The sequence below is a fragment of the Chanodichthys erythropterus genome, chromosome 11, assembly GCF_024489055.1.
Source record: "Chanodichthys erythropterus isolate Z2021 chromosome 11, ASM2448905v1, whole genome shotgun sequence".
Classification (NCBI taxonomy): domain Eukaryota; kingdom Metazoa; phylum Chordata; class Actinopteri; order Cypriniformes; family Xenocyprididae; genus Chanodichthys; species Chanodichthys erythropterus.
This window is the reverse complement of record NC_090231.1, coordinates 58,439,582-58,466,377: the sequence shown is the minus strand read 5'-3', so window position 1 is coordinate 58,466,377 and position 26,796 is coordinate 58,439,582. Positions and strand designations below refer to the sequence as shown.

The window sequence follows — 26,796 nt, the reverse complement described above, 5'->3', positions numbered from 1 at the left end:
TGTGCAATATTTTATTATGGATTTTAACTTTTAGATGACTCTTATTTTTAGTTTTGTATGTTCATAGTTTGCATTTTACAAGTCTGGTGGTCACTACATTTTAAACACACTTCTGTTGTTTTTGAGGTTGTGACCTTGTTCTTCGCATCTTGGCACAATAACCGTTCATAAGTGTTGACATGTAAAAAGTAACTGGTATAAATGCAGTCGAATGAAGGACAAATCATTTACAGGATTCGTGCATTGAATCGTTTACAATAAACAAGTTCATGCAAGCGATGGTGTTGTTTCATACTCGCAGAAACAGGAAGCTCTGTCTGTACACTTCTGTAACTGGCTGTGTCTGAAATCACATCTATGAAGTAGGCAAAAAAAAAACGGTAGGTGAAAAGTACCTGAATGACTTACAGCATTTGTGAAATGGCAGGGAAGAAACGCAACTGACGCTGGTAAGTCACATGATGATGACAACATGGTAAATGTATAGCGCTTATTCAGAGCAGCGCCATGACCGGTATGAAATCGAGGCTGTGTGGGATAGACTAACCATGTTTCAGCAGTGCTGATTACATGTAATCATATTCCAAAAATGAAGTAATTGTTTTTAAATGTAATATAATCTAATAAGACTAGTTTTTTAATGGATATGATATATATCATGATTACATCTATACAGCAATATTATTGCTATAAAAATAAAACTTATACTATTTACAATGACAGTAAATCGTAATTTATTGATTCTCCCAGACTCTTTCATGTTTTAGCCTACATGTTCCTTTCTAAAAAAATTAAAAGTACATATTCAGAAAGTCTTGTCACTGTATTTGGGATGGTTTTTTTTTCTCTTTTTAAAACTATTTTAACTTATGATTTATTTAATTTATAGCTTTTCATTAAACTCAAACCCTTGCAGTTCTCTCACAAACCCCAGTTTGGGAAACCCTGTCATATTGTAATATTTAATGCGCTTCAGGTTGTTGAAAAAGATTGGAATATATTTACTTTTTCTTAGTATTTACTATTTTTATATCAATATGTTACAAGATTATCCAATTCAATGTGATAAACAAGTTAGGTCAAAAGTAATCCAAAAAGTAGACCGATTATATTACCTAAAATGTGTATTGGATTACGTAACTAACTACAATTTTAGTCATGTAATTTGGAGTTAGTAACCGATTACAATTTGTAAGTAACAATAATCTACCCAGCACTAGTTTTTAATGGCATCTGCTGTAAAAAAGCTTCTTGATCACAGCTGACATTTCTGGGAGATATATTTGCAGAGTTTCGTCAGCAAAATAATCCAAAAACACATTGAATACAACAGTACAACCCACTGAAGAGATGTATGTGTATCCAAAGTCACGTGATTTCAGTAAATGAGGCTTTGTTAGGTCATAAATGATCTCTGTGAACCCATGAACCATGATTTTTACCAGTTTTATATATTTATTGACACCTTTGTATAATAAAAAGGAAGAATAGTTAAAAGTCTGAACCAAGCTTTAGTGATATTAGATTTAACTGCATTTAATAGATGATACCTTCAATAAAACATTTGTAATTGGTTTGTTAAAGGTGTTTTTATGCATGAGTTTTTGCAGCATTTACACTGCTCTGACCAGCAGGGGGCACCAGCGTGTGGCGTTTCCAGCGCTTCGAAACACTGAAACATTTTGCGAATCAATTGATTCAATGTTTTGAAATGCTTCGTTTCTCCCATCACTACCACAGATTAATTATTCATAAGTAGTACCTACTCAAAGTATGCAATTTTAGACGCAACCAGTTTCTGTCTAATTCTCATAGTGGAATTAAGACCATCAAAACCCCAAAGGGTATAAAATTGATTGGAATTCTTCATATTTCTGAAATGTAAACCATCATGTGAAAATACACAGTTCCTCTGAGGCAGTCCACGTCACGTGAAAGCTCCAGACCGTCAGTACTGGATTAGAGAGAACACAGGAGATGGCTTCAGCTTGTCAGATCCACTGAGATACTTGAGTTCAACCACCACGAGACAGCCCAGCACCTCGGCCTTCTGCTGTTTGATCAGCTCACACGCCGCGTACAGAGTTCCTGACGAACACACAAGAGGTTACACTGTTGCTGTTGGCAGATTAAGCTGCATTCAGATCTCTTGCTCACCTCCAGTAGCCAGTAAATCATCAATGATCAGGATCTTCTGTCCTGCAGAAACCGCATCTTCCTGCATCTCTGCCTCGGCCTGAAACAACACTGCTGAGTTACATAATGAATAACTGCAAGTGGACTAGATGTGATACTGGATAACTGGAGGTACCTTTGCATACTCCAGACTATAAGCTACTGATAACGTGGGGCCAGGGAGCTTCCCTTTTTTTCTAATTGGAGCAAATCCTATTCCTAATCTCTGAGCCAGAAGCGGCCCAAATAGAAATCCTCGAGCATCCAGTCCTAGGAGAGAACGAAGAAAACATCACGGTTACAATCCTCTACGTGCAATCCCTCGCTAGGGAAAAAAATTATAAAGAAGAATTACCATTATTAGCAAACTAGGAAGGAATAACACGGGATTTTTCATAATGCTTTCCAGCAGATCATTAAAAACAAAAAGCATAATGTTTTAAGAACATAATTCACAAAACAAAAAAATATATATTATAAAATGCTAAAATGCATTATGAATTTATAGCTATTCTTTCAAAAATGTATAGCTGTCCTCCATTAAATACGGAAGCTTAAAGTCAAAATTGCGAGATATAAAGTCAGAATTGCGAGATATAAAGTCAGAATTGCGAGATATAAAGTCAGAATTGCGAGATATAAAGTCAGAATTGCGATATAAAGTCAGAATTGCGATATAAAGTCAGAATTGCATGATAAAGTCAGAATTGCGAGATAAAATTGCGATATAAAGTCAGAATTGCGAGATATAAAGTCAGAATTGCGAGATATAAAGTCAGAATTGCGATATAAAATTGCGATATAAAGTCAGAATTGCGATATAAAGTCAGAATTGCGATATAAAGTCAGAATTGCGATATAAAGTCAGAATTGAGATATAAAGTCAGAATTGCGATATAAAGTCAGAATTGCGAGATAAAGTCAGAATTGCGATATAAAGTCAGAATTGCGAGATATAAAGTCAGAATTGCAAGATATAAAGTCAGAATTGCGAGATAAAATTGCGATATAAAGTCAGAATTGCGAGATATAAAGTCAGAATTGCGAGATATAAAGTCAGAATTGCGAGATATAAAGTCAGAATTGCGAGATATAAAGTCAGAATTGCGAGATATAAAGTCAGAATTGCGATATAAAGTCAGAATTGCGAGATATAAAGTCAGAATTGCGAGATATAAAGTCAGAATTGAGATATAAAGTCAGAATTGCGAGATAAAGTCAGAATTGCGATATAAAATTGCGATATAAAGTCAGAATTGCGATATAGAATTGCGATATAAAGTCAGAATTGCGATATAAAGTCAGAATTGCGATATAAAGTCAGAATTGCGAGATAAAGTCAGAATTGCGAGATAAAGTCAGAATTGCGATATAAAGTCAGAATTGCGAGATATAAAGTCAGAATTGCAAGATATAAAGTCAGAATTGCGAGATAAAATTGCGAGATATAAAGTCAGAATTGCGAGATATAAAGTCAGAATTGCGAGATATAAAGTCAGAATTGCGAGATATAAAGTCAGAATTGCGAGATAAAGTCAGAATTGCGAGATAAAGTCAGAATTGCGAGATATAAAGTCAGAATTGCGAGATATAAAGTCAGAATTGCAAGATATAAAGTCAGAATTGCGAGATAAAGTCAGAATTGCGAGATAAAGTCAGAATTGCGAGATAAAGTCAGAATTGCGAGATATAAAGTCAGAATTGCGAGATATAAAGTCAGAATTGCGATATAAAGTCAGAATTGCGAGATATAAAGTCAGAATTGCGAGATATAAAGTCAGAATTGCGATATAAAGTCAGAATTGCGAGATAAAGTCAGAATTGCGAGATATAAAGTCAGAATTGCGATATAAAATTGCGATATAAAGTCAGAATTGCGAGATATAAAGTCAGAATTGCGAGATATAAAGTCAGAATTGCGATATAAAGTCAGAATTGCGAGATATAAAGTCAGAATTGCGAGATATAAAGTCAGAATTGCGATATAAAGTCAGAATTGCGAGATAAAGTCAGAATTGCGAGATATAAAGTCAGAATTGCGATATAAAATTGCGATATAAAGTCAGAATTGCGAGATATAAAGTCAGAATTGCGAGATATAAAGTCAGAATTGCGAGATATAAAGTCAGAATTGCGAGATATAAAGTCAGAATTGCGAGATATAAAGTCAGAATTGCGATATAAAGTCAGAATTGCGATATAAAGTCAGAATTGCGAGATATAAAGTCAGAATTGCGAGATATAAAGTCAGAATTGCGATATAAAGTCAGAATTGCGAGATATAAAGTCAGAATTGAGATATAAAGTCAGAATTGCGAGATAAAGTCAGAATTGCGAGATATAAAGTCAGAATTGCGATATAAAATTGCGATATAAAGTCAGAATTGCGAGATATAAAGTCAGAATTGCGTGATATAAAGTCAGAATTGCGAGATATAAAGTCAGAATTGCGAGATATAAAGTCAGAATTGCGAGATATAAAGTCAGAATTGCGAGATATAAAGTCAGAATTGCGAGATATAAAGTCAGAATTGCGAGATATAAAGTCAGAATTGCGATATAAAATTGCAATATAAAGTCAGAATTGCGATATAAAATTGCGATATAAAGTCAGAATTGCGATATAAAGTCAGAATTGCGATATAAAGTCAGAATTGCGAGATAAAGTCAGAATTGCGTTATATAAAGTCAGAATTGCGTTATATAAAGTCAGAATTGCGTTATATAAAGTCAGAATTGCGTTATATAAAGTCAGAATTGCGTTATATAAAGTCAGAATTGCGTTATATAAAGTCAGAATTGCGTTATATAAAGTCAGAATTGCGAGATATAAAGTCAGAATTGCGAGATAAAGTCAGAATTGCGAGATATAAAGTCAGAATTGCGATATAAAGTCAGAATTGCGAGATATAAAGTCAGAATTGCGAGATATAAAGTCAGAATTGCGAGATATAAAGTCAGAATTGCGAGATATAAAGTCAGAATTGCGATATAAAGTCAGAATTGCGAGATATAAAGTCAGAATTGAGATATAAAATTGCGATATAAAGTCAGAATTGCGAGATATAAAGTCAGAATTGCGATATAAAATTGCAATATAAAGTCAGAATTGCGAGATAAAGTCAGAATTGCGAGATATAAAGTCAGAATTGCGAGATATAAAGTCAGAATTGCGAGATATAAAGTCAGAATTGCGAGATATAAAGTCAGAATTGCGATATAAAGTCAGAATTGCGAGATATAAAGTCAGAATTGCGAGATATAAAGTCAGAATTGAGATATAAAGTCAGAATTGCGAGATAAAGTCAGAATTGCGATATAAAATTGCGATATAAAGTCAGAATTGCGATATAGAATTGCGATATAAAGTCAGAATTGCGATATAAAGTCAGAATTGCGATATAAAGTCAGAATTGCGAGATAAAGTCAGAATTGCGAGATAAAGTCAGAATTGCGATATAAAGTCAGAATTGCGAGATATAAAGTCAGAATTGCAAGATATAAAGTCAGAATTGCGAGATAAAATTGCGATATAAAGTCAGAATTGCGAGATATAAAGTCAGAATTGCGAGATATAAAGTCAGAATTGCGAGATATAAAGTCAGAATTGCGAGATAAAGTCAGAATTGCGAGATAAAGTCAGAATTGCGAGATATAAAGTCAGAATTGCGAGATATAAAGTCAGAATTGCAAGATATAAAGTCAGAATTGCGAGATAAAGTCAGAATTGCGAGATAAAGTCAGAATTGCGAGATAAAGTCAGAATTGCGAGATATAAAGTCAGAATTGCGAGATATAAAGTCAGAATTGCGATATAAAGTCAGAATTGCGAGATATAAAGTCAGAATTGCGAGATATAAAGTCAGAATTGCGATATAAAGTCAGAATTGCGAGATAAAGTCAGAATTGCGAGATATAAAGTCAGAATTGCGATATAAAATTGCGATATAAAGTCAGAATTGCGAGATATAAAGTCAGAATTGCGAGATATAAAGTCAGAATTGCGATATAAAGTCAGAATTGCGAGATATAAAGTCAGAATTGCGAGATATAAAGTCAGAATTGCGATATAAAGTCAGAATTGCGAGATAAAGTCAGAATTGCGAGATATAAAGTCAGAATTGCGATATAAAATTGCGATATAAAGTCAGAATTGCGAGATATAAAGTCAGAATTGCGAGATATAAAGTCAGAATTGCGATATAAAGTCAGAATTGCGAGATATAAAGTCAGAATTGCGAGATATAAAGTCAGAATTGCGATATAAAGTCAGAATTGCGATATAAAGTCAGAATTGCGAGATATAAAGTCAGAATTGCGAGATATAAAGTCAGAATTGCGATATAAAGTCAGAATTGCGAGATATAAAGTCAGAATTGAGATATAAAGTCAGAATTGCGAGATAAAGTCAGAATTGCGAGATATAAAGTCAGAATTGCGATATAAAATTGCGATATAAAGTCAGAATTGCGAGATATAAAGTCAGAATTGCGTGATATAAAGTCAGAATTGCGAGATATAAAGTCAGAATTGCGAGATATAAAGTCAGAATTGCGAGATATAAAGTCAGAATTGCGAGATATAAAGTCAGAATTGCGAGATATAAAGTCAGAATTGCGATATAAAATTGCAATATAAAGTCAGAATTGCGATATAAAATTGCGATATAAAGTCAGAATTGCGATATAAAGTCAGAATTGCGATATAAAGTCAGAATTGAGATATAAAGTCAGAATTGCGAGATAAAGTCAGAATTGCGTTATATAAAGTCAGAATTGCGTTATATAAAGTCAGAATTGCGTTATATAAAGTCAGAATTGCGTTATATAAAGTCAGAATTGCGTTATATAAAGTCAGAATTGCGTTATATAAAGTCAGAATTGCGAGATATAAAGTCAGAATTGCGAGATATAAAGTCAGAATTGCGAGATAAAGTCAGAATTGCGAGATATAAAGTCAGAATTGCGATATAAAGTCAGAATTGCGAGATATAAAGTCAGAATTGCGAGATATAAAGTCAGAATTGCGAGATATAAAGTCAGAATTGCGAGATATAAAGTCAGAATTGCGATATAAAGTCAGAATTGCGAGATATAAAGTCAGAATTGAGATATAAAATTGCGATATAAAGTCAGAATTGCGAGATATAAAGTCAGAATTGCGAGATATAAAGTCAGAATTGCGATATAAAGTCAGAATTGCGTGATATAAAGTCAGAATTGCGTTATATAAAGTCAGAATTGCGAGATATAAAGTCAGAATTGCGAGATATAAAGTCAGAATTGCGAGATATAAAGTCAGAATTGCGAGATATAAAGTCAGAATTGCGAGATATAAAGTCAGAATTGCGATATAAAATTGCAATATAAAGTCAGAATTGCGAGATATAAAGTCAGAATTGCGAGATATAAAGTCAGAATTGCGAGATATAAAGTCAGAATTGCGAGATATAAAGTCAGAATTGCGAGATATAAAGTCAGAATTGCGAGATATAAAGTCAGAATTGCGAGATATAAAGTCAGAATTGCGAGATATAAAGTCAGAATTGCGAGATATAAAGTCAGAATTGCGAGATATAAAGTCAGAATTGCGAGATAAAGTCAGAATTGCGAGATATAAAGTCAGAATTGCGAGATAAAGTCAGAATTGCGAGATATAAAGTCAGAATTGCGATATAAAATTGCGATATAAAGTCAGAATTGCGAGATATAAAGTCAGAATTGCGAGATATAAAGTCAGAATTGCGAGATATAAAGTCAGAATTGCGTTATATAAAGTCAGAATTGCGTTATATAAAGTCAGAATTGCGTTATATAAAGTCAGAATTGCGTTATATAAAGTCAGAATTGCGTTATATAAAGTCAGAATTGCAAGATATAAAGTCAGAATTGCAAGATATAAAGTCAGAATTGCAAGATATAAAGTCAGAATTGCAAGATATAAAGTCAGAATTGCAAGATATAAAGTCAGAATTGCGATATAAAATTGCAATATAAAGTCAGAATTGCGAGATAAAGTCAGAATTGCGAGATATAAAGTCAGAATTGCGAGATATAAAGTCAGAATTGCGAGATATAAAGTCAGAATTGCGAGATATAAAGTCAGAATTGCGATATAAAGTCAGAATTGCGAGATATAAAGTCAGAATTGCGAGATATAAAGTCAGAATTGCGAGATATAAAGTCAGAATTGCGATATAAAGTCAGAATTGCGAGATATAAAGTCAGAATTGCGATATAAAATTGCAATATAAAGTCAGAATTGCGAGATAAAGTCAGAATTGCGAGATATAAAGTCAGAATTGCGAGATATAAAGTCAGAATTGCGAGATATAAAGTCAGAATTGCGAGATATAAAGTCAGAATTGCGAGATATAAAGTCAGAATTGCGATATAAAGTCAGAATTGCGAGATATAAAGTCAGAATTGAGATATAAAGTCAGAATTGCGAGATAAAGTCAGAATTGCGAGATATAAAGTCAGAATTGCGATATAAAATTGCGATATAAAGTCAGAATTGCGAGATATAAAGTCAGAATTGCGAGATATAAAGTCAGAATTGCGAGATATAAAGTCAGAATTGCGATATAAAGTCAGAATTGCGAGATATAAAGTCAGAATTGCGATATAAAATTGCAATATAAAGTCAGAATTGCGAGATAAAGTCAGAATTGCGAGATATAAAGTCAGAATTGCGAGATATAAAGTCAGAATTGCGAGATATAAAGTCAGAATTGCGAGATATAAAGTCAGAATTGCGAGATATAAAGTCAGAATTGCGATATAAAGTCAGAATTGCGAGATAAAGTCAGAATTGCGAGATATAAAGTCAGAATTGAGATATAAAGTCAGAATTGCGAGATAAAGTCAGAATTGCGAGATATAAAGTCAGAATTGCGATATAAAATTGCGATATAAAGTCAGAATTGCGAGATATAAAGTCAGAATTGCGAGATATAAAGTCAGAATTGCGAGATATAAAGTCAGAATTGCGTTATATAAAGTCAGAATTGCGTTATATAAAGTCAGAATTGCGTTATATAAAGTCAGAATTGCGTTATATAAAGTCAGAATTGCGTTATATAAAGTCAGAATTGCGTTATATAAAGTCAGAATTGCGAGATATAAAGTCAGAATTGCAAGATATAAAGTCAGAATTGCAAGATATAAAGTCAGAATTGCGATATAAAATTGCAATATAAAGTCAGAATTGCGAGATAAAGTCAGAATTGCGAGATATAAAGTCAGAATTGCGAGATATAAAGTCAGAATTGCGAGATATAAAGTCAGAATTGCGAGATATAAAGTCAGAATTGCGATATAAAGTCAGAATTGCGAGATATAAAGTCAGAATTGCGAGATATAAAGTCAGAATTGCGAGATATAAAGTCAGAATTGCGATATAAAGTCAGAATTGCGAGATATAAAGTCAGAATTGCGATATAAAATTGCGATATAAAGTCAGAATTGCGAGATATAAAGTCAGAATTGCGAGATATAAAGTCAGAATTGCGAGATATAAAGTCAGAATTGCGTATTGTCAGGCGCAATAGTAAAAGGCGCAATAATTAAAACATTACCAATGCATTGCAATCATATACTTTTAGAGTAGTGAAAAGCAAATTTTTTCTTAAGGTTGTACCATAAAGTATACCTTTAGTCCTGTTATTCAGTGTTTAATATAATTCACACTATCCAATAAGAATAACAATCAAATAAGAGTAAAATTATCCTGTAGGAATGTCATTTTTTAATCAGTTATGCGTATTTGATCCAAAAGGATCCTCGTTTTTCTTATCAGGAGTAACTTTGACCCTATTGTGCCACACGCACATCTCTTACCGACTATAAGATCCACCTGAGGGAAGGTGTTCCTCACGTGCTCCTCAAACAGATCCGTCACTGCAGCCAGAGCCTTCGGATCCTTCAAGATCGGGAAAATATCCCTGCAGACGAACAGCACAAACTGAAACAAACCCTTCCATCCCTCATCAAGGCTGTGCCTAATATTGCGCATGAACTGCTCGCTCAGATTAAAATGATACAGAATATAAATAATACCCACTTGAATGGAATCCCTTTCGTAGGGAAATCAGGGAAAGTTCTTATGCACTGGGCGATAAAATCCAGTTTCTCTGCCATGGCACGCGCTGCGAGTATTGGAAGTAGTCCACGTGTTCGGGTCAACCAATAGCACGCGCTTCCTCGTCATATGACATTTTTACGTCATTAAATGAAAAAAAAAAAAAAAAAAAAAAAAAAAGTTTCTAACAAAATAATGAGGTAAATATTAATATCTATCCAACTCCCGGAGAATTTAAGTTACCAATGTACTTTTATAAAATGTTTTATGAATTTCTCACTGAAAGATATATTTATTTATAGATAAATTTTCCATATTGTAAAACCTTTTACACTCATTAATAAGAATATCTTTTTTGTTATTGAGTTGTCTTTTGTTTACTGTTTACGTTTTTCACTGTATTTTATTATTATCCTCATAATAATGTAGGCTATAATCCTTATAATAATGTAATTAAATGTACACGATGTAACGTTTGTCCCTCTAGTGGTTAAAAAACAAAACTCCCACACCGGACACGCGTCAAAGCTACCTTTCGCGATATGACGCGACACGTAGGCGAGTGACGTATGTGCGCATTTTCCCGCGAAAACCGTCCCGACAGGTCTAGAATACAAACAGGCGTACCACAGTGAATCAGGGTAAGATAAAAACACATAATGCATAATATAATTATAATAATGCTTTATAACTGTGATTATAATTATTCATGAGATCATACAATGCATTATAAGGTTCATAATTAATGCATTAAAAATAATTTTATAATGCAATGTGTGTATATTATATATATATATATATATATATATATATATATATATATATATATATATATATATATATATATATATATATATAAAAAGGCTTTAAGTAAATTGTTACCTATATTTTTCCTTAACAAGCACCTTTCATAAATTGGATAAAATGCCACAATAGACCAAAACCTGTCAAACTGTACTTCTTTGGAAGAAGTATAGAATCATTATTTAAATAGTGTTAATTCTGAACAAGAAAAGTTCTACACAGGAGACCAAAAAAGTATCTCTTCATTACTTTACTTTAAAAAAATATATAAATATTTATTATCAAATGCACAGTCACATGCAAGTTTTAAAAAAATATTTTATTGCCCCTCAAGAAAAAAATTCAGGTAAGAGTTGACACCGATTTAAAAGCATTGCAAAAGTCTCTTTTACAATTTTACAATCATGTGCAATCAAATGTATGCTTTAACTAAAATAAATATATTTAAGGATGATAGTGTGTTGTGTTAATCTCTGTCAGCAGATGTTTATGAACAATAATATTCATCTAATTCGTCTAAATGCATAACAATCATCATAGACACAAAATATTATAAAAAGGAAAAATCACTGCTTCTCAACATCAAAATGTGAAAGGATTCCCCTTCCCTTTTCCATGTAAAACACTAAATGAAAGGCACAGAAAATACAAATATCATTTTAAAATAGAATCTGATTGTCTTTATGGAAGTTCTCGGTGATTAATGTGGCCAGTCACACTTCCATGGCTTTGACTCCGGCCCTTTAAGACATTTGCCCAGCCGCTCACAGCCAGCAGGACTCCAGTTCTGAGGAACAGAAACATGAATGAACACTTGAGGGCGCTGTTGCTCCACGAGCCGCTACAATATATGGTCAAACCAAACAATCTTCCAGTGCATTAATGGCACCAAATAAATACAATTTCGCAATGGCAGAAAAACCTACAAAGACTGCCAATAGTTATTAATCATTTTTCAAACAGCCTATGTTGTTTTTGTATGTAGAAACATTAGGGTTTTTTTTTTTTTATGTTTAAATTAAGCATTTATTAAAAACAAAGTGATTTTATGATGTATGATTTATGATTGTCTAGCATTACAGACTAACAGGCTTCAGTTTGACAGGTTTTGGTCTAATGTGGCATTTTATCCAATTTATGAAAGGTGCTTGCTACGGAACAATTTACTAAAAGCCTTTTTATATATATATATATATATATATATTGCATTATAAGAGTATTTTAATGCATTAATTATAAACCTTGTAATGCATTGTAAGATCTCATGAATAATTATAATCTGTGTTTTAATGCATTATAACTGTGATGTAATAAGGAATCTGCAAATATTATAATGCATAATTGCATGCATTTACCAAAGTTAATGCATGCAACTTTGGTTACAATTATTTATGAAAAGATATAATGCATTATAAGATAAAGGCTTTGAGTAAAGTGCTTCCAGAAATATAATGCAAACTGAATGTTTTTAACTGAACGTTATGATGACGAATCGGACGCTTCATCTCACCATCACGGCCAGATCACACATGTTGAGCTGCGGCGCTCCCGGGATCAGAGCGCCCTGATGCTGCTGCACGACTGCGGTCACCTGACGGAGAACATCCGTGTACTCCTTCGACTGGACACTGGAGAGAGAAACGTGAAACAAATAAAACAAGCAATAAGACACCATGTAGTTTTAGATCTGTAAGATTTTTGAAAGAAATCTCTTCTGCTCACCAGCGCTGCATTTATTTTATTTAAAAAAATACAGTAAATATAGCAATATTGTGAAATATTTTTACAATTTATAATAACCGTTTTCCATTTGAATATATTTTAACATGTAATTTATATTCAGTGATGCAAAGCTGAATTTTCAGCATCATTACTCCAGTCTTCAGTGTCACATGATCCTTCAGAAATCATTCTGATATGATGATTTGATGCTCAAGAAACATTTATGATTATTATCAATGTTAAAAACAGTTGTGTACATTTTTTTTCAGGATTATTTAATGAATAGAGAGTCCAAAAGAACAGCATTTATCTGAAATACAAATCTTTTGTAACATTATAAATGTCACTTCTGATCAATTTAATGCATACTTGCTGAATAAAAGTCTTAATTTCTTTATTTTATGTCCAAAAAAAAAATTAAAAATACAAATTCTTACTGACAGAATGTTACAAAAGCTTTCTTAAGAAACTTGTACACAACTGTTTTCAACATTGATGATGATAATATATACACATTGTGCTCATAAGTTTATATTCCGATCATATTTTTAAGCACAATTTACCAATTCCAAACCTCATCAATTTTAATAACTATTATTACTTTTTTATATAATCATTTATAAGTGATATAATATAAAAGTTACATCTCTTTTTACTGTAAAAGAAAACCTGCTTATTAATTTTTCACATCTGAATATAACGTGTTTTTCACTTATAAATGATTGCATACAAAAAAATTAATAGTAGTTATTAAGATTGATGTGGTTTGGAATCAATAAAATGTGCTTAAATATTTCCATTTTATATTTATAAATATACACTTTAAAATGTGAAATATTTGTGCACATCACAGTCAAATTATTATAATAATTATTATTTTATATTTGTATTTTATATTTCCAGCAGGAAGGTCCTTACAACAGGCTTCATTTTATTTATGCAAAATAAATTCTTTTGATTATGGACTGACTCAATTACCATATTCTAGTACCGTGGTGTGTCTCTCAGAATACCACGGTACTACCATAACACATGTTCAAAATACCACGCTAGAATTTAATATTAACTGTGTTCACATCATCGTCCGTGCCTCATCTTTACACTGAATATAAAAGAGTTTTAATTAATTATTCGCTCATGCATAGAGAAATATGTGACAGACGGGCAATCCCAGCATAAAACACACACACACGGCGGTCCCCGAGGGTCGCCACCTCCACACAAGCGGTCACGTGTCTCTCATTATTTGTGTTGGACAGCGTCCCGCACCCTGATGGTTTCAAAGGAACGCTGCTCTCAATAGGACCTGTAGGCTTAATGGGCTTCTGGGAATGTGCGTGTGTGTGCGAGAAACACACACACGCAGACAAATATCAGCACTGCAATTACGGCCGTGATACAAAGGCAGGCAGCACCTGTGTCAGGCCTGTCCCCTGCTCTGATTGGCCCCCGGGGAGGGGGTGTGTACGTGTGGGGTGAAGTGTCAATTAGTGTAATTACCCTGTGCGCTGTCCGACTCACACCCTCAGTCTCTACGCTTCCGCCTTTCCCTCGGGAGCATCGGGCACGAGCCGCACGCGAACATCTGCTCCCCCTCCTCAGCCGAACGCTGACACGCGTAACGTCACTTCATCAGCGTCGAATGATTGATCAGCAATTACTGAGTGCTGCACTTTAGATCGTCCCAAAGTCCATGTGTGCTTGAAAGGGTTTTTGGTTAAAGCCTAAAAATAAGGTCTGTGTGTGAAATACATCTGTTTAACCCTCTTTCAGTTGTCCTGAAAAAGGCGGTTTCTTACAGGCGTCTAAAGGGACTAGTATGGAAGCTCGTTTAAGTCATGGTTTAAAACTATTTAGAAGATAATTCTGACTTTTTATCTCACAATAATGACTTTTTTTACCTCGCACAATTCTGACTTCTTTCATTTGAGATGTATAACTCACAATTCGGACTGTTTTTCTCTCAATGGCAACTTTATATTGCAACTGATTTTTTTTCTCTCAATTGTGACTTTATATCGCAATTCTGACATTTTTTTCGTTTGCGACGGTATCTCACGATTCTGACTTTTTTTCTTGAAATTCTGACAATTTTTTCTTTTGATTGCGACTTTATATCACAACTGACTTTTTCTTTTTATTGTGACTTTATAATCGCAATTCTGACTTTTTATTTCATTTGCGAACGTATCTCACTTTTTCTTGAAATTCAGACTATTTTTTTCTTTCGATTTGCGACTTTATATTGCAATTCTGCGATGGTATATCTCACAATCAATGTTCCCTCTAATTTTTTTTCTCGCTGAGCAAAACTTTTCTCTGTTTTCACATTTTGGCCACCTGAGCAAAAACATACTTTATATCAGACCTGTACAATGAACGTAAACGCACACAAAAAAAAAGGTTTATCATGCAACTGTAACATTTAACTTTAATGTGCCGTTTCTATTTTATTCGACCCTTGATCTAACTTAGTGATTTATTAAATAATATGTTTGAAAACAAGCAGTTCAGTCACTAAATTAAGCACATTTTAGGTTACTTGAGATTTGTTCACATTGCTGTATTAACTGTACAAAGAAATTCTATTAAAAAATCATTTCTGTTCTCCTGCAGGACAGTTCAATTCTTTCTAATAATATGAGCAGTTACAATGATAGTTTGGGACATCCATGATGTGTTTTTGTACAGTCAATTATTAGCAACAGACAGTGTTAAACCATCAAAATTAGTACATGTTTATTGCTTATGAATTTCCCAGATTTTATATACCAGGAGGTTAAGATTTTTCGTGGCAAGGAGCCCTAAACATTCCCCTTGTGAGATCATTTTTTTATAAGGCTTACATTATAATATAATAAAATATTTAAGTATTTAAACTGATATACAGTATTATATCAGTTTAAATGCTTCCATTTTTTTTTTTATATATTATATAGTGAAAACAAACTGAAGCATTTAAACAGATCTGATAGCTAAATATTTTTAAGAAAAGTGAACGTTAACTCGTTTATAGTTATCTAAACATCCCTGAAACCCACAGCACCACCAAACACAAATATCTATTTAAACTGAGGTAAATCACTGATGTATTTTGAGTTTGTAAGCTACACCTGTGGTGGGTGTGTGATTGTAAATGTCTCAGAGTTTTGTTAGCATTCTGTGCCCATCATCCGTTATTTCCACCACTTTTCATTAAAACATGACGTTTTATTTCACATTTCTTTTCGTTTTGCGTTGCCTCCCGAGAGGTATTTAGTCCGCAAACATGACAGTATTCTTACCGTGACTGATTTTGCTCAGGGCCAGCCAGCTCACACGCGCTCAATCGTTCACTTTCTATGAAACCTGTAAACTGCATTCACCAGTTCCAACTCTATAGCGGTTGTCCAGAGCACTGCAGTTATTTCTCATCTAAACTACTATCATTTTCAGTTCTCTGCGCGGCTTCAGAAGTGCGCGGCCGCGCACGCGCAGCTTAGAGGGAACATTGCTCACAATTCTGACTTTTTTCTTGAAATTCTGACTTTTTCAGACTGTATCGCAATTCTGACTTTTTCTCACAATTTTGACTTTTTTCTCTCAATTGCAAGTATATCACAATTCAGGTTTTTTTATTTTGTTTGCGACGGTATATCTCACAATTCTGACTTTTATTGAAATTCTGACTATTTTTTTCTTTCAATTGCGACTTTATATTGCAATTCTGAGTTTTTCTCTCAATTTCGACTTTATATCGCAACTGACTTTTTACTCTCAGTTGCAACTTTATATTGTAACTGATTATTTTCTCTCAATTGCGACTATATCGCAATTCTGACTTTTTTTTTGTTTGCGACGGTATATCTCACGATTCTGACTTTTTTTCTTGAAATTCAGATAATTTTTTCTTTCAATTGCAACTTTATATCACAACTGACCTTTTCTTTTAATTGTGACTTTATATCGCAATTCTGACTTTTTATTTCATTTGCAACCGTATCTCAATTCTGACTTTTCTTAAAATTTGGACAATTTTTTCTTTCGATTGCGACTTTATATTGCAATTCTGTGATGGTATCTCTCACAATTCTGACTTTTTTCTTGAAATTCTGACTATTATTTCAGACTGTATCGCAATTCTGACTTTTTCCTCACAATTTGGACTTTTTTTCTCTCAATCGTGAGTATATCACATTTCTGACTTTTTATTTAGTTTGCGACAGTATATCTCACAATTCTGGACTTTTTTTTTCTTGAAATTCTGACTTTTTTCGCACTATATCGCAATTCTGACTTTTTTTTTGTTTGCGACGGTATATCTCACGATTCTGGCCTTTTTTTTCTTGAAATTCTGACTTTTTTCGCACTATATCGCAATTCTGACTTTTTATTTAGTTTGCGACGCTATCTTCTTTTCTTGAAATTCTGACTTTTTTCATTCAATTGCGCCTTTATATTGCAATTCTGACTTTTTACTCTCAGTTGCGACTTTATATCGTAGCTCTGACTTTTTTCTCTCAATTGCGACTATATCACAATTCTGACTTTTTATTTAGTTTGTTACGGTATATCTCACAATTCTGACTTTTATTCTTCAAATTCAGACTATTTTTTCAGACTATCGCAATTCAGATTTTCTTCTCTCAGTTGCGACTTTATAGTGCAATTCTGACACTTTTTCTTTCATTTGCAAGTTTAGATCTCACATCTGACTTCTTTTCTCACAATTCTGTCTTTTTCCTCTCAGTTGCAAATTTACATCACAGTTCTGACTTTTTTTTTCATTTGCGACAGTATATCTCACAATGACTTTTTTCTTGCAATTCAGATTTTTTTTTTCTCTCAATTGCAACTATATCCCATTTCTGACTTTTTTCAATTGGAATATTATATCACATCTTTTTATATGTTATATTTATATCTCACAATTCTTTTTTTTTTGGCAATTCAGACTTTTTTCTCTTGCTTGTGATTATATATCGCAATTCTGAGTTTTTCTTTCATTTGCAAAGGTATAACTCACAATTCTTCTCAATTCTGAATTTTTTTTCTCTCAACTGCAATTTTATCTCACAATTCTGACTTTTTTCTCTGTTGCGGCGGTATCTCACAATTCTGACTTTTCTTCAAATTCTGACTTTTTTCTTTCGATTGCGACTATATCACAATTCTGAATTTTTATTTAGTTTGAGACAGTATATCTCACAATTTTGACTTTCTTGAAATTCTGACTATTTTTTCAGACTAACGCAATTCTGACTTTATAGTGCAATTCTGACATTTTTTCTTTCATTTGCAAGTTTAGATCTCACATCTGACTTCTTTTCTCACAATTCTGACTTTTTTCTCTCAGTTGCAAATTTACATCACAGTTCTGACTTTTTTTTCATTTGCAACAGTATATCTCACAATGACTTTTTTCTTGCAATTCTGAATTTTTATATATTTTTTTTTTAATAATTTTTAATAATTTTTTTCTCTCAATTGCAACTATATCCCATTTCTGACTTTTTTCAATTGGAAGTTTATATCTCACAATTCTTAATTCTTTTTTTTTTTTTTTGCAATTCAGACTTTTTTTCTCTTGCTTGTGACTATATTGCAATTTCATTTGCAATGGTATAACTCACAATTCTCACAAAGTTTCTTCTCTCAATTCTGAATTTTTTTCTCTCAACTGCAATTTTATATCACAATTCTGACTTTTTTCTCTCAATTGCGACTTCATATCATGCAATTTTGATAAAGTCAGATTAATTTTTTGTAAATAAAGGGGTAAATTATGTGTTGTGTGCAAACAAATCACTTGCTTTGCTTCATAACATTGAGGTTAAACCAGTCACATGGATTACTTTAATGATGTCTTTACCACCTTTCTGGGGCTTGAAAGAGGTAGTTGCATAGACCGTCAATGGAAGGATAGAAAGCTCTCAGATTTCCTTAAAAAGATCTTAATTTGAACGATGAACAAAGAAAGGTCTTACGGGTGTGGAACGACATGAGGGTGAGTAAATAACATTAAAATGTCAATGATGACATTCTCGTTCAAAAATCCCTCCCACTGCTTTTGGTTTAACAAATCACACCCTGTCAGTCATCATGGTAGAACATCAGAGTCGGTGTGATTTTGTGATAGAACCGCAAGCTTTTGATGGGAGTCTTGTGCTTGTCAGAAATAAAATAAATTCCCATCTCCTCTTGGGATCAATTCACAGGGTTTCAGCTCACACATGCAGGAAACATTTGGTTTTCTTTTCATGATAGACATGAAGATGAACCAAGGGACCAGCTGAACGTACGCCGCCATCACTGTACCCCTGCGTTTATGCCCTTGGGTCCCTAATCAATAATTAACAAAAACATGTTTATTTATGCCCAGAGTCCAGACAAACAATAGAAAATCCACAGTCAGCACGGCTCATTAGCATTTTTCTGAACCCCGGTCTCCTTTCTCCAACTTGAGATGCGTCATTAATAATAACAATGCATGCAAATACAGTCTTTTGATTTATAATGCATGACACCCAGGGGGCAGGAGTATTGCTCAGGTGTGTCACCAGACTGATTAGCCATTCACACACACTTGCACGCGCAAAAAAGCATTCTCGAACTCCGAGAACACAATGAAACAAGAGCGAATCTGTATTCACATGGTAAAAACACCAACAAGTATAACTGAATAAATGAATAAAATAAGTCACACACACAAACACAGTTGGAGCTAGACAAGGGAATAGAGCTGAAGAGGCAATCAAATACCTCTGCCTTTTCTCTCTGCTTCTCTCCCCCGGTGGAAATTGAGCAGTTCTACAAGCTCTATTGATTGAGGCCTGAAGTGCTTGTCGGTAGCAGATGAGGCCCGAGTTGCCTGCTACATTAGCCCAAGGCAGGATGGGACTTAAGTGCTCTCGGACGGGATAAGGCAGACCGTGAGATGGGGTCAGTGTGGCAGGGGTTGTGCAGACCAAACTAATTCCTAGGCCTGTTAGACTGGTTGGTGTTCTCGTTCTAGGCACTGATACGAATACCTAGACCGGGGATGGGCAACTGGCGGCCATCTTTAAATACGGCCCGTTGGACCACTCGGATGATCGATTTTAAAAATGAATAAGTGAAAGATTGCTTTCACATCATGATATTAATACTAAATCAAACCAGGAGAGGTCGCTATTTCCAACCGACCCCAAAGACTGTATTAAACAATTGACGAAGTGTCCGTGATGAGATCCGCAGGTTTCGGAAGAGCATTTCTGAAGCCTAAAATGGGCGGAGCTGGCCGTATAACCGGATAACCGTAAATGGGCAAAGAGGCGGGGCGTGGGTGGAGCGGAGACAGCAGACAAACAGCTAGTATTGACAGCAGCGGCAATCCTCCTGTCACTCAAGTGGCCACGCCCTTAATTATGCAGAACTTTAAGGCTTAATATAATTTAAACGTATGAGTTATAAAACAATTCACCCTCCTCACAGCTGTCATGAAGGGCAAAATTAGCTATATAGACCAAAACCACTTTTTGTACCAGACTGTAAACACATTTTTTTCTGCTGTAAAGTTGGGCATTTTAACATTGGATTGACTCCCTTTTGGAGCCTGTCTCTAGTGGCCAGTCGATGAATTGCAGTTTAAGTCAATCCTTGTTGGATTCAACAGAGAGACCTTAAGGTTGTAAGATGTGCACGCTAATGTGGAAGTTGACTAAATTAGAATAGACTAAAAGAAATACAATAAAAATTGTGTTTTCCAGTCAAGATGGTAAATGGATTATCTTTTTTACCAAGTTCAAGGGGTCACCAATATGTTTGGAAACAAAATCTGTAAAAGTTAAGATTTTAATGTAAATTGCCATTACACCATTGCAATATTGCAATACTGCATTGCAATTTTCCCAGTGGAAAACAAAACCATATCCATATCGGCCGGCTCGGATCGGCACAGAATGGAACAGTTAAACAAAGTACCACTTGGTTTGGCCTGGCGGTGGAAAGCGGCTAACGAGAAGTATGAAAGATACACATGTGATGTCAGAGTTGCACTCGTCTTAGATTTCAAAGGTAAAATGCACAGTCAACAAAACCTTTTTGCCAATACATTTTTAAAACAGTATTTTGTTTCATGGTAATATTTGGATGTGGATTATGGTAATACCATATGGAACGACGTTGAGTTGAGAACATTCTCATAGGACATCTGTACATTTGTTTGTTGCAAATTTATAGTCAATGCGATTGAGATGTTTACATTTGCTTATTGGGTAATATTGCTTGTCAACTGAAAACGAAGTTTCCAATTTGTATAAGCATAACTGCAAAAGTTTCACTCTAAATATTCTGGGTTAAAAACAACCCAGTTTGGGTTGAACATGGACAAACTCAGTGGTTGGGTTAAATGTTTGACCTAACCTGCTGGGTAGTTTTAGTTAACCCAATTATTGCTTAAAAATTACTTTATTTCTCACTTAAACCCAAAATATGTTGAAAATGAACATTTATTTATGTTTAATAAACAAACATGCACTCTAAAAACTGCTGGGTTAAATATGGACAAAACCAGGGATTGGGTTGTTTTTACCCAGCCATTTTTTTTCAACCAATTTTGGATTTATTTTTTTAGCCAGCAATAAAGTAATATAGTAAAGGCATGTTTTTGCTCACCCCCAAATAGGGGCAAATTTGTGGGGTATTTTAAGCTGAAACTTGACCAGAGACTTATATTACATCATGTGAAAGAGGGCATAATAGGTGTCTTTTAACCCAACCTTTTACCCAGCTTGGGTTGTTTTTAACCCAGCATTTTTTTAGAGTGTGTATTAAATTACTTATTAAAGGTGCCCTCGAATCAAAAATTGAATTGTCCTTGGCATAGTTGAATAACAGTGGTGTATAAAGTACTCGAAAACCATACTTGAGTAAAAGTATAGATATCTTGCCAGAAAATGACTTTGGTAGAAGTCAAAGTCACTGTTTAGAATGTTACTTGAGTAAAAGTTTTAAAGTATGTGATATTTTTTGTACTTAAGTACGAAAAGTATTTTTTTTATATATATTAAACGTACTTAAGTATTGAAAGTAAAAGTACAAGTAAATGTAAAATACAAAAGGAGCAAAAAAAAAAATTAAAAATTGTTCTATACACAGTTTGAGCAGCAAGATTGTGTTCAGTTTTAAATCTTTATTACATTTTGTTTCTTTGAATTAAAAAAATGGCAAAATGTTTATTGTAATTTTTAAATATAAAAAATACTAATATTAATTATGCATTGATCGTTCATGTTAATTCATAGTGCATTATAACTACTGAGACAACTTTAAAATGTAAAAATGTAAATGCTGAAATTAACAATGAATAATACTTTTATAAACCTTTAATTTACAAATGGACTCTTATTGTAAAGTGTTACCATTTCATAACAGCCATGCTTAAAACTTACCATCTTTACACACAAAATATAGCATGGGTCTATTATATGTACACATTATTTGCCTCTATTTTAGAAAACTTGATGATGATCTAATCAAAATATGTGTTACAGTGCCAATAACAAGAACAAATCGAATACATTTTTGATAAATGTTTCTGTCGCTGCATGATGATGATGATACAGTTTAAACATGCAACTTCGCTGGATAACGAATGCATACCAGCGAACAAATGGATATAAACTAATGCAAATGAATGGTAACAATCTTGACATTAAACAGTTAGTATTTTTGTCACATTAGTAGTACCTCAAGCGTTTAAAACAATGTTAGCCTCGACGGAGAACATACTACTGTTCTCCACTAATGCAGCATCTAACTAATTACTTTATAAAGATATGAAATCATGTACTGTAGTATAAAACATACTGTTTTGTTGTCCGTTTTAAATCATTTTTGAAGTGTCCCGCTCTGTGCAGCGCAGCCTCACGTCACGTGTCAAAACAAACTCTACGAGGCATCAGTAATAGTTTTTATTTCGCCTCTAGAGGTCGCTCTCGTACTGTATAATGACAGCTCTTCTCTGCCGCTCCAGCAACGGATGCAACCCGTATAATGAAATCAACCGCGGTTGTGCGAGCACTTGCTTGCAGTCTGTGTTCTTCCGACTTTATTTTGTAGTAAGTAACGAAAATGCTTTGGGAAAATGTATCGGAGTAAAAGTATACATTTTATTTAGGAAATGTAGTGGAGTAAAAGTAAAAGTTGACAGAAATATAAAGACTCAAGTAAAGTACAGATTCTCTCAAAAAATACTTAAGTACTGTAACGAAGTATTATTACTTACTGTTACATTACACCACTGTTGAATAACAAGAGTTCAGTACATGGAAATGACATACAGTGAGTCTCAAACTCCATTGTTTCCTCCTTCTTACATAAATCTCATTTGTTTAAAAGACCTCCGAAGAACAGGCGAATCTCAACATAACACCGAATGTTACGTAACAGTCGGGATCATTAATATGAACGACCCCAATATTTGCATATCCCAGCTCATGTTCAAGGCATTAGACAAGGGCAGCCAGTATTAACGTCTGGATCTGTGCACAGCTGAATCATCAGACTAGGTAAGCAAGCAAGAACAATAGCGAAAAATGTCAGATGGAGCGATAATAAGTGACATGATCCATGATATCATGATATTTTTAGTGATATTTGTAAATTGTCTTTCTAAATGTTTCGTTAGCATGTTGCTAATGTACTGTTAAATGTGGTTAAAGTTACCATCGTTTCTTACTGTATTCACGGAGACAAGAGCCGTCGCTATTTTCATTATTAAACACTTGCAGTCTGTATAATTCATAAACACAACTTCATTCTTTATAAATCTCTCCAACAGTGTGTAATGTTAGCTTTAGCCACGGAGCACTATCAAACTCATTCAGAATCAAATGTAAACATCCAAATAAATACTCTACTCACATGATCCAACGCATGCATGCAGTATGCATGACGAACATCTTGTAAAGATCCATTTTAAGGTTATTTTAGCTGTGTGAACTTTGTTTATGCACTGTATTATAGTCGAGAGCTCGGGAGGGCGGGGAGCACGAGATTTAAAGGGGCTGCAGCCTGAATCGGTGCATAGTTAATGATGCCCCAAAATAGGCAGTTAAAAATAATAATTAAAAAAAAATCTATGGGGTATTTTGAGCTGAAACTTCACAGACACATTCAGGGGACACCTTAGACTTATATTACATCTTGTAAAAACTGGTTCTAGGGCACCTTTAATAAATGTTGACTTTTTGATTATTATTGTTGCCTCTAGTAATTATGTGTCTGATTTTTTTTTTTTTCAACATATTTTGGGTTCATTTAAATCCAGCCATATAGTAATTTTTAAACAACAATAGTTGAGTTAAATAAAACTACCCAGCAGGTTGGTCAAACATTTAACCCAACTGCTGGGTTAAACAACCCAATAACTGGGTTTTTTGAAATGTTTGAGTTTGTAGTAATAATCTGGCCCCTTGGTATGAAGATGTTGACCCTCGACACTATCGAAGTTGCCCATCCCTGAGCTAGACTCACAAATGCTGGGTTAAAAACAACCCAATTTGGGTAATTGGGCAAATGTTTGACCCAACATGCAGGGTTGTTTTACTGAAGTCAACTATTGATTAAAAATGACTATATTATCAAAGTATCAAATAACTAAATGAGCTGCAATACTTTAATGTTGACTGCATGTCCAGCCCTGATTTCCTCCAGTGCGGGAGCAACTCGAGTGAATGTCGGCGGTGGACGGAGGCACGTGCGTCTGCGCTGTCAGTCTGGACTGGAGGTATGCGCTCAGACAGGCTCTACATCATCTTAAGTGGCTCTTTAGGTGTAGACGGAGATTAATGAGCGCCGACCGCTCCAGCTGGGTGCGCAGAGGAGCAGACGGTCAGCAGCCTGACACCGACTCACAGGGGACCGGGAACGAGCCGGAGAACGGAAGAATGAGGGGGGCTGGTGTTTGGATCTGACCTACTCGAAAACATCCACTGGAAACTGGAAAGATCGAGAGGATGAAGATGGTCAAACTAACAGCTCTCTCCTCTCCGGCGCGCAACACGGATATTGATTTTTTGGGGATGAATCTTTCTTTTTTCCATTGTTAGTGCTTGAAACCAGCGGAGCAGAGAAGAGACGGAAGATCAAAAACAACATTAATGTTTAATTGCTCTGTGTCTCTTCAAGAAAGAGGAGGATATAAAAAAAACAACAGTGAGATGGAAGAGAAATAAAGAGTGAAAGAGAGGCTTACTCTGATCTAACAAGGGATAAATTACTACTTTTTAATGATAATGAAAATTAAGACATGATAATTTAAATATTTTAATTAAAATATTGTGTTTATGAAAATGTGACTACAATATACAGTCCTGGTCAGAATTATTGGATTTGAAATATATTTGATACTTTAAAACTATTTTCATATAATTTTCATGTCAAATTATTATCAACATTAATAAAAAAAGTTATTTTCCTAAACTAAAATTGCTAGCCATTTTAATCACATTAAAGTAAATGAAAAGATTAAACACTAATTTACAAGTCGGCATGAAGCCGAAGCTGGTATAGTTGTGATGTATTCGAGAGTGAAACGGCTTTGCAAACAAGAACAGATGTTGGGCGGGGCTTGATTTTGTCTGTGGGGAATTGATTGGATGGTTGTGGTTTGCTACTGGTGGATCTCATGTGAGTGACAGGTTGCCCCGCCCTCATCATCAGAGAAGTTGCAGAGAGAGGGAGGGGGAGATATTCTCATTCAAGATTACGAATAATGATGTGCACGGATAAATCATTTATAAAAATAAGAATGGCCCATTTTGCACATATAATGAAGGAGCATTTGATGGGAAACTGTAGGATATGGAAAAATCCTGGTCAGTTGGACTGGATTTCTGAAAGTGAACCTGTCTGAAATACGTCAAACATAATATTTTCTGATTATTTGGGTTGCATGTGTTGACCGCCTAAAACACCCAGTGCATGATGAGGATGGAGAGAGCGATCTGGACAGAGAGAAAAAGACCTGCTGATAGAGAGAAGGATGAGGACAGATAAAGACGGAAAGATAAAGAATGAGAGTGAGAACAACGGCTTGAGGGACAAAGGCTGATCTTACTAAAGAAACAAACACAAACAAATCAAAAAGACGGGTCATGTCAGCGCAGCAAAAACAAATGCTGACGTTATAAACGAAAACTGCGTTCTCAATACACAATAAATAGGTGATGATACTAGGATTACAGAAAATATTAGTAATCAAATATGTGTTATTATTATTAATGGTCTGAATTCCTCAACTGGAGAGACACAATTTCAAAGCTTTTTTTTTTAAGTTTTTAGGAGGTTTTTATGAGGCAATGTACAAATACATACGGATCATCTGTACATTAATGATTCATCTTGAGCTAAGATATTTATGTTTCTTTAAATGTCTGTATAATCAAAACTGTGTGAGGGCAATGACACAAAGATGTATGCTGTGGTAAAATAAAATTTTAAATAAAATAAAATAATAAAATAAAATAAAATAAAATAAAATAAAATAAAATAAAATAAAATAAAATAAAATAAAATAAAATAAAATAAAATAAAATAAAATAAAATAAAATAAAATAAAATAAAATAAAATAAAATAAAAAATAAAATAAAATAAAATAAAATAAAATAAAATAAAAAAAATAAAAAAATAAAATAAAATAAAATAAAAAAAACTGGTGGTTTTGCAATACAAATTCATAGAGATAATCACTCAAAAAAAATGTAAAGCAACCAAATTTACAAATTTAAAATAAAATAATAAATAAAAAATAAAATAGTATAAAATATAAAAATAAAATATACAAAAGTAATATACAAAAATAATAAATTAAATATAAAAATAAAATAAATTAAATAAAATATAAAATAGTATAAAAGAGTATAAAATATAAAAAAAATAAATAATAAAATAAAATAAAATAAACTGGTGGTTTTGCAATACAAATGCATAGAGATAATCACTCAAAAAATGTAAAGCAACCAAATTTACAACTTTAAAATAAAATAAAT

At 33.7% G+C, this 26,796-nt stretch overlaps 2 protein-coding genes across 2 annotated transcripts in view; both read right to left on the bottom strand.

Annotated features, from left to right (window-relative positions):
- On the bottom strand, positions 1 to 10,357 carry aprt (adenine phosphoribosyltransferase). Its single transcript, XM_067401571.1, has 5 exons — positions 10,240 to 10,357; positions 10,017 to 10,120; positions 2,312 to 2,445; positions 2,158 to 2,236; positions 1 to 2,088 (listed from the first exon to the last, which is right to left on the bottom strand). Exons 1-5 carry the CDS (start codon positions 10,314 to 10,316, stop codon positions 1,949 to 1,951), a joined length of 534 nt encoding a protein of 177 aa, XP_067257672.1. The 5' UTR covers positions 10,317 to 10,357; the 3' UTR covers positions 1 to 1,948.
- Positions 10,358 to 11,389: 1,032 nt separating this feature from the next.
- The window catches only part of galns (galactosamine (N-acetyl)-6-sulfatase), a 48,537-nt gene continuing 33,130 nt past the window's right edge, over positions 11,390 to 26,796 (bottom strand). Inside the window, exons 13-14 of the mRNA XM_067400233.1 lie at positions 12,572 to 12,689; positions 11,390 to 11,848 (exon numbers count right to left, since the gene is read on the bottom strand). Coding sequence (XP_067256334.1) covers positions 11,762 to 11,848; positions 12,572 to 12,689 — 205 coding nt within the window. The 3' untranslated portion in view covers positions 11,390 to 11,761. The remainder of the gene's footprint in view (positions 11,849 to 12,571; positions 12,690 to 26,796) is intronic.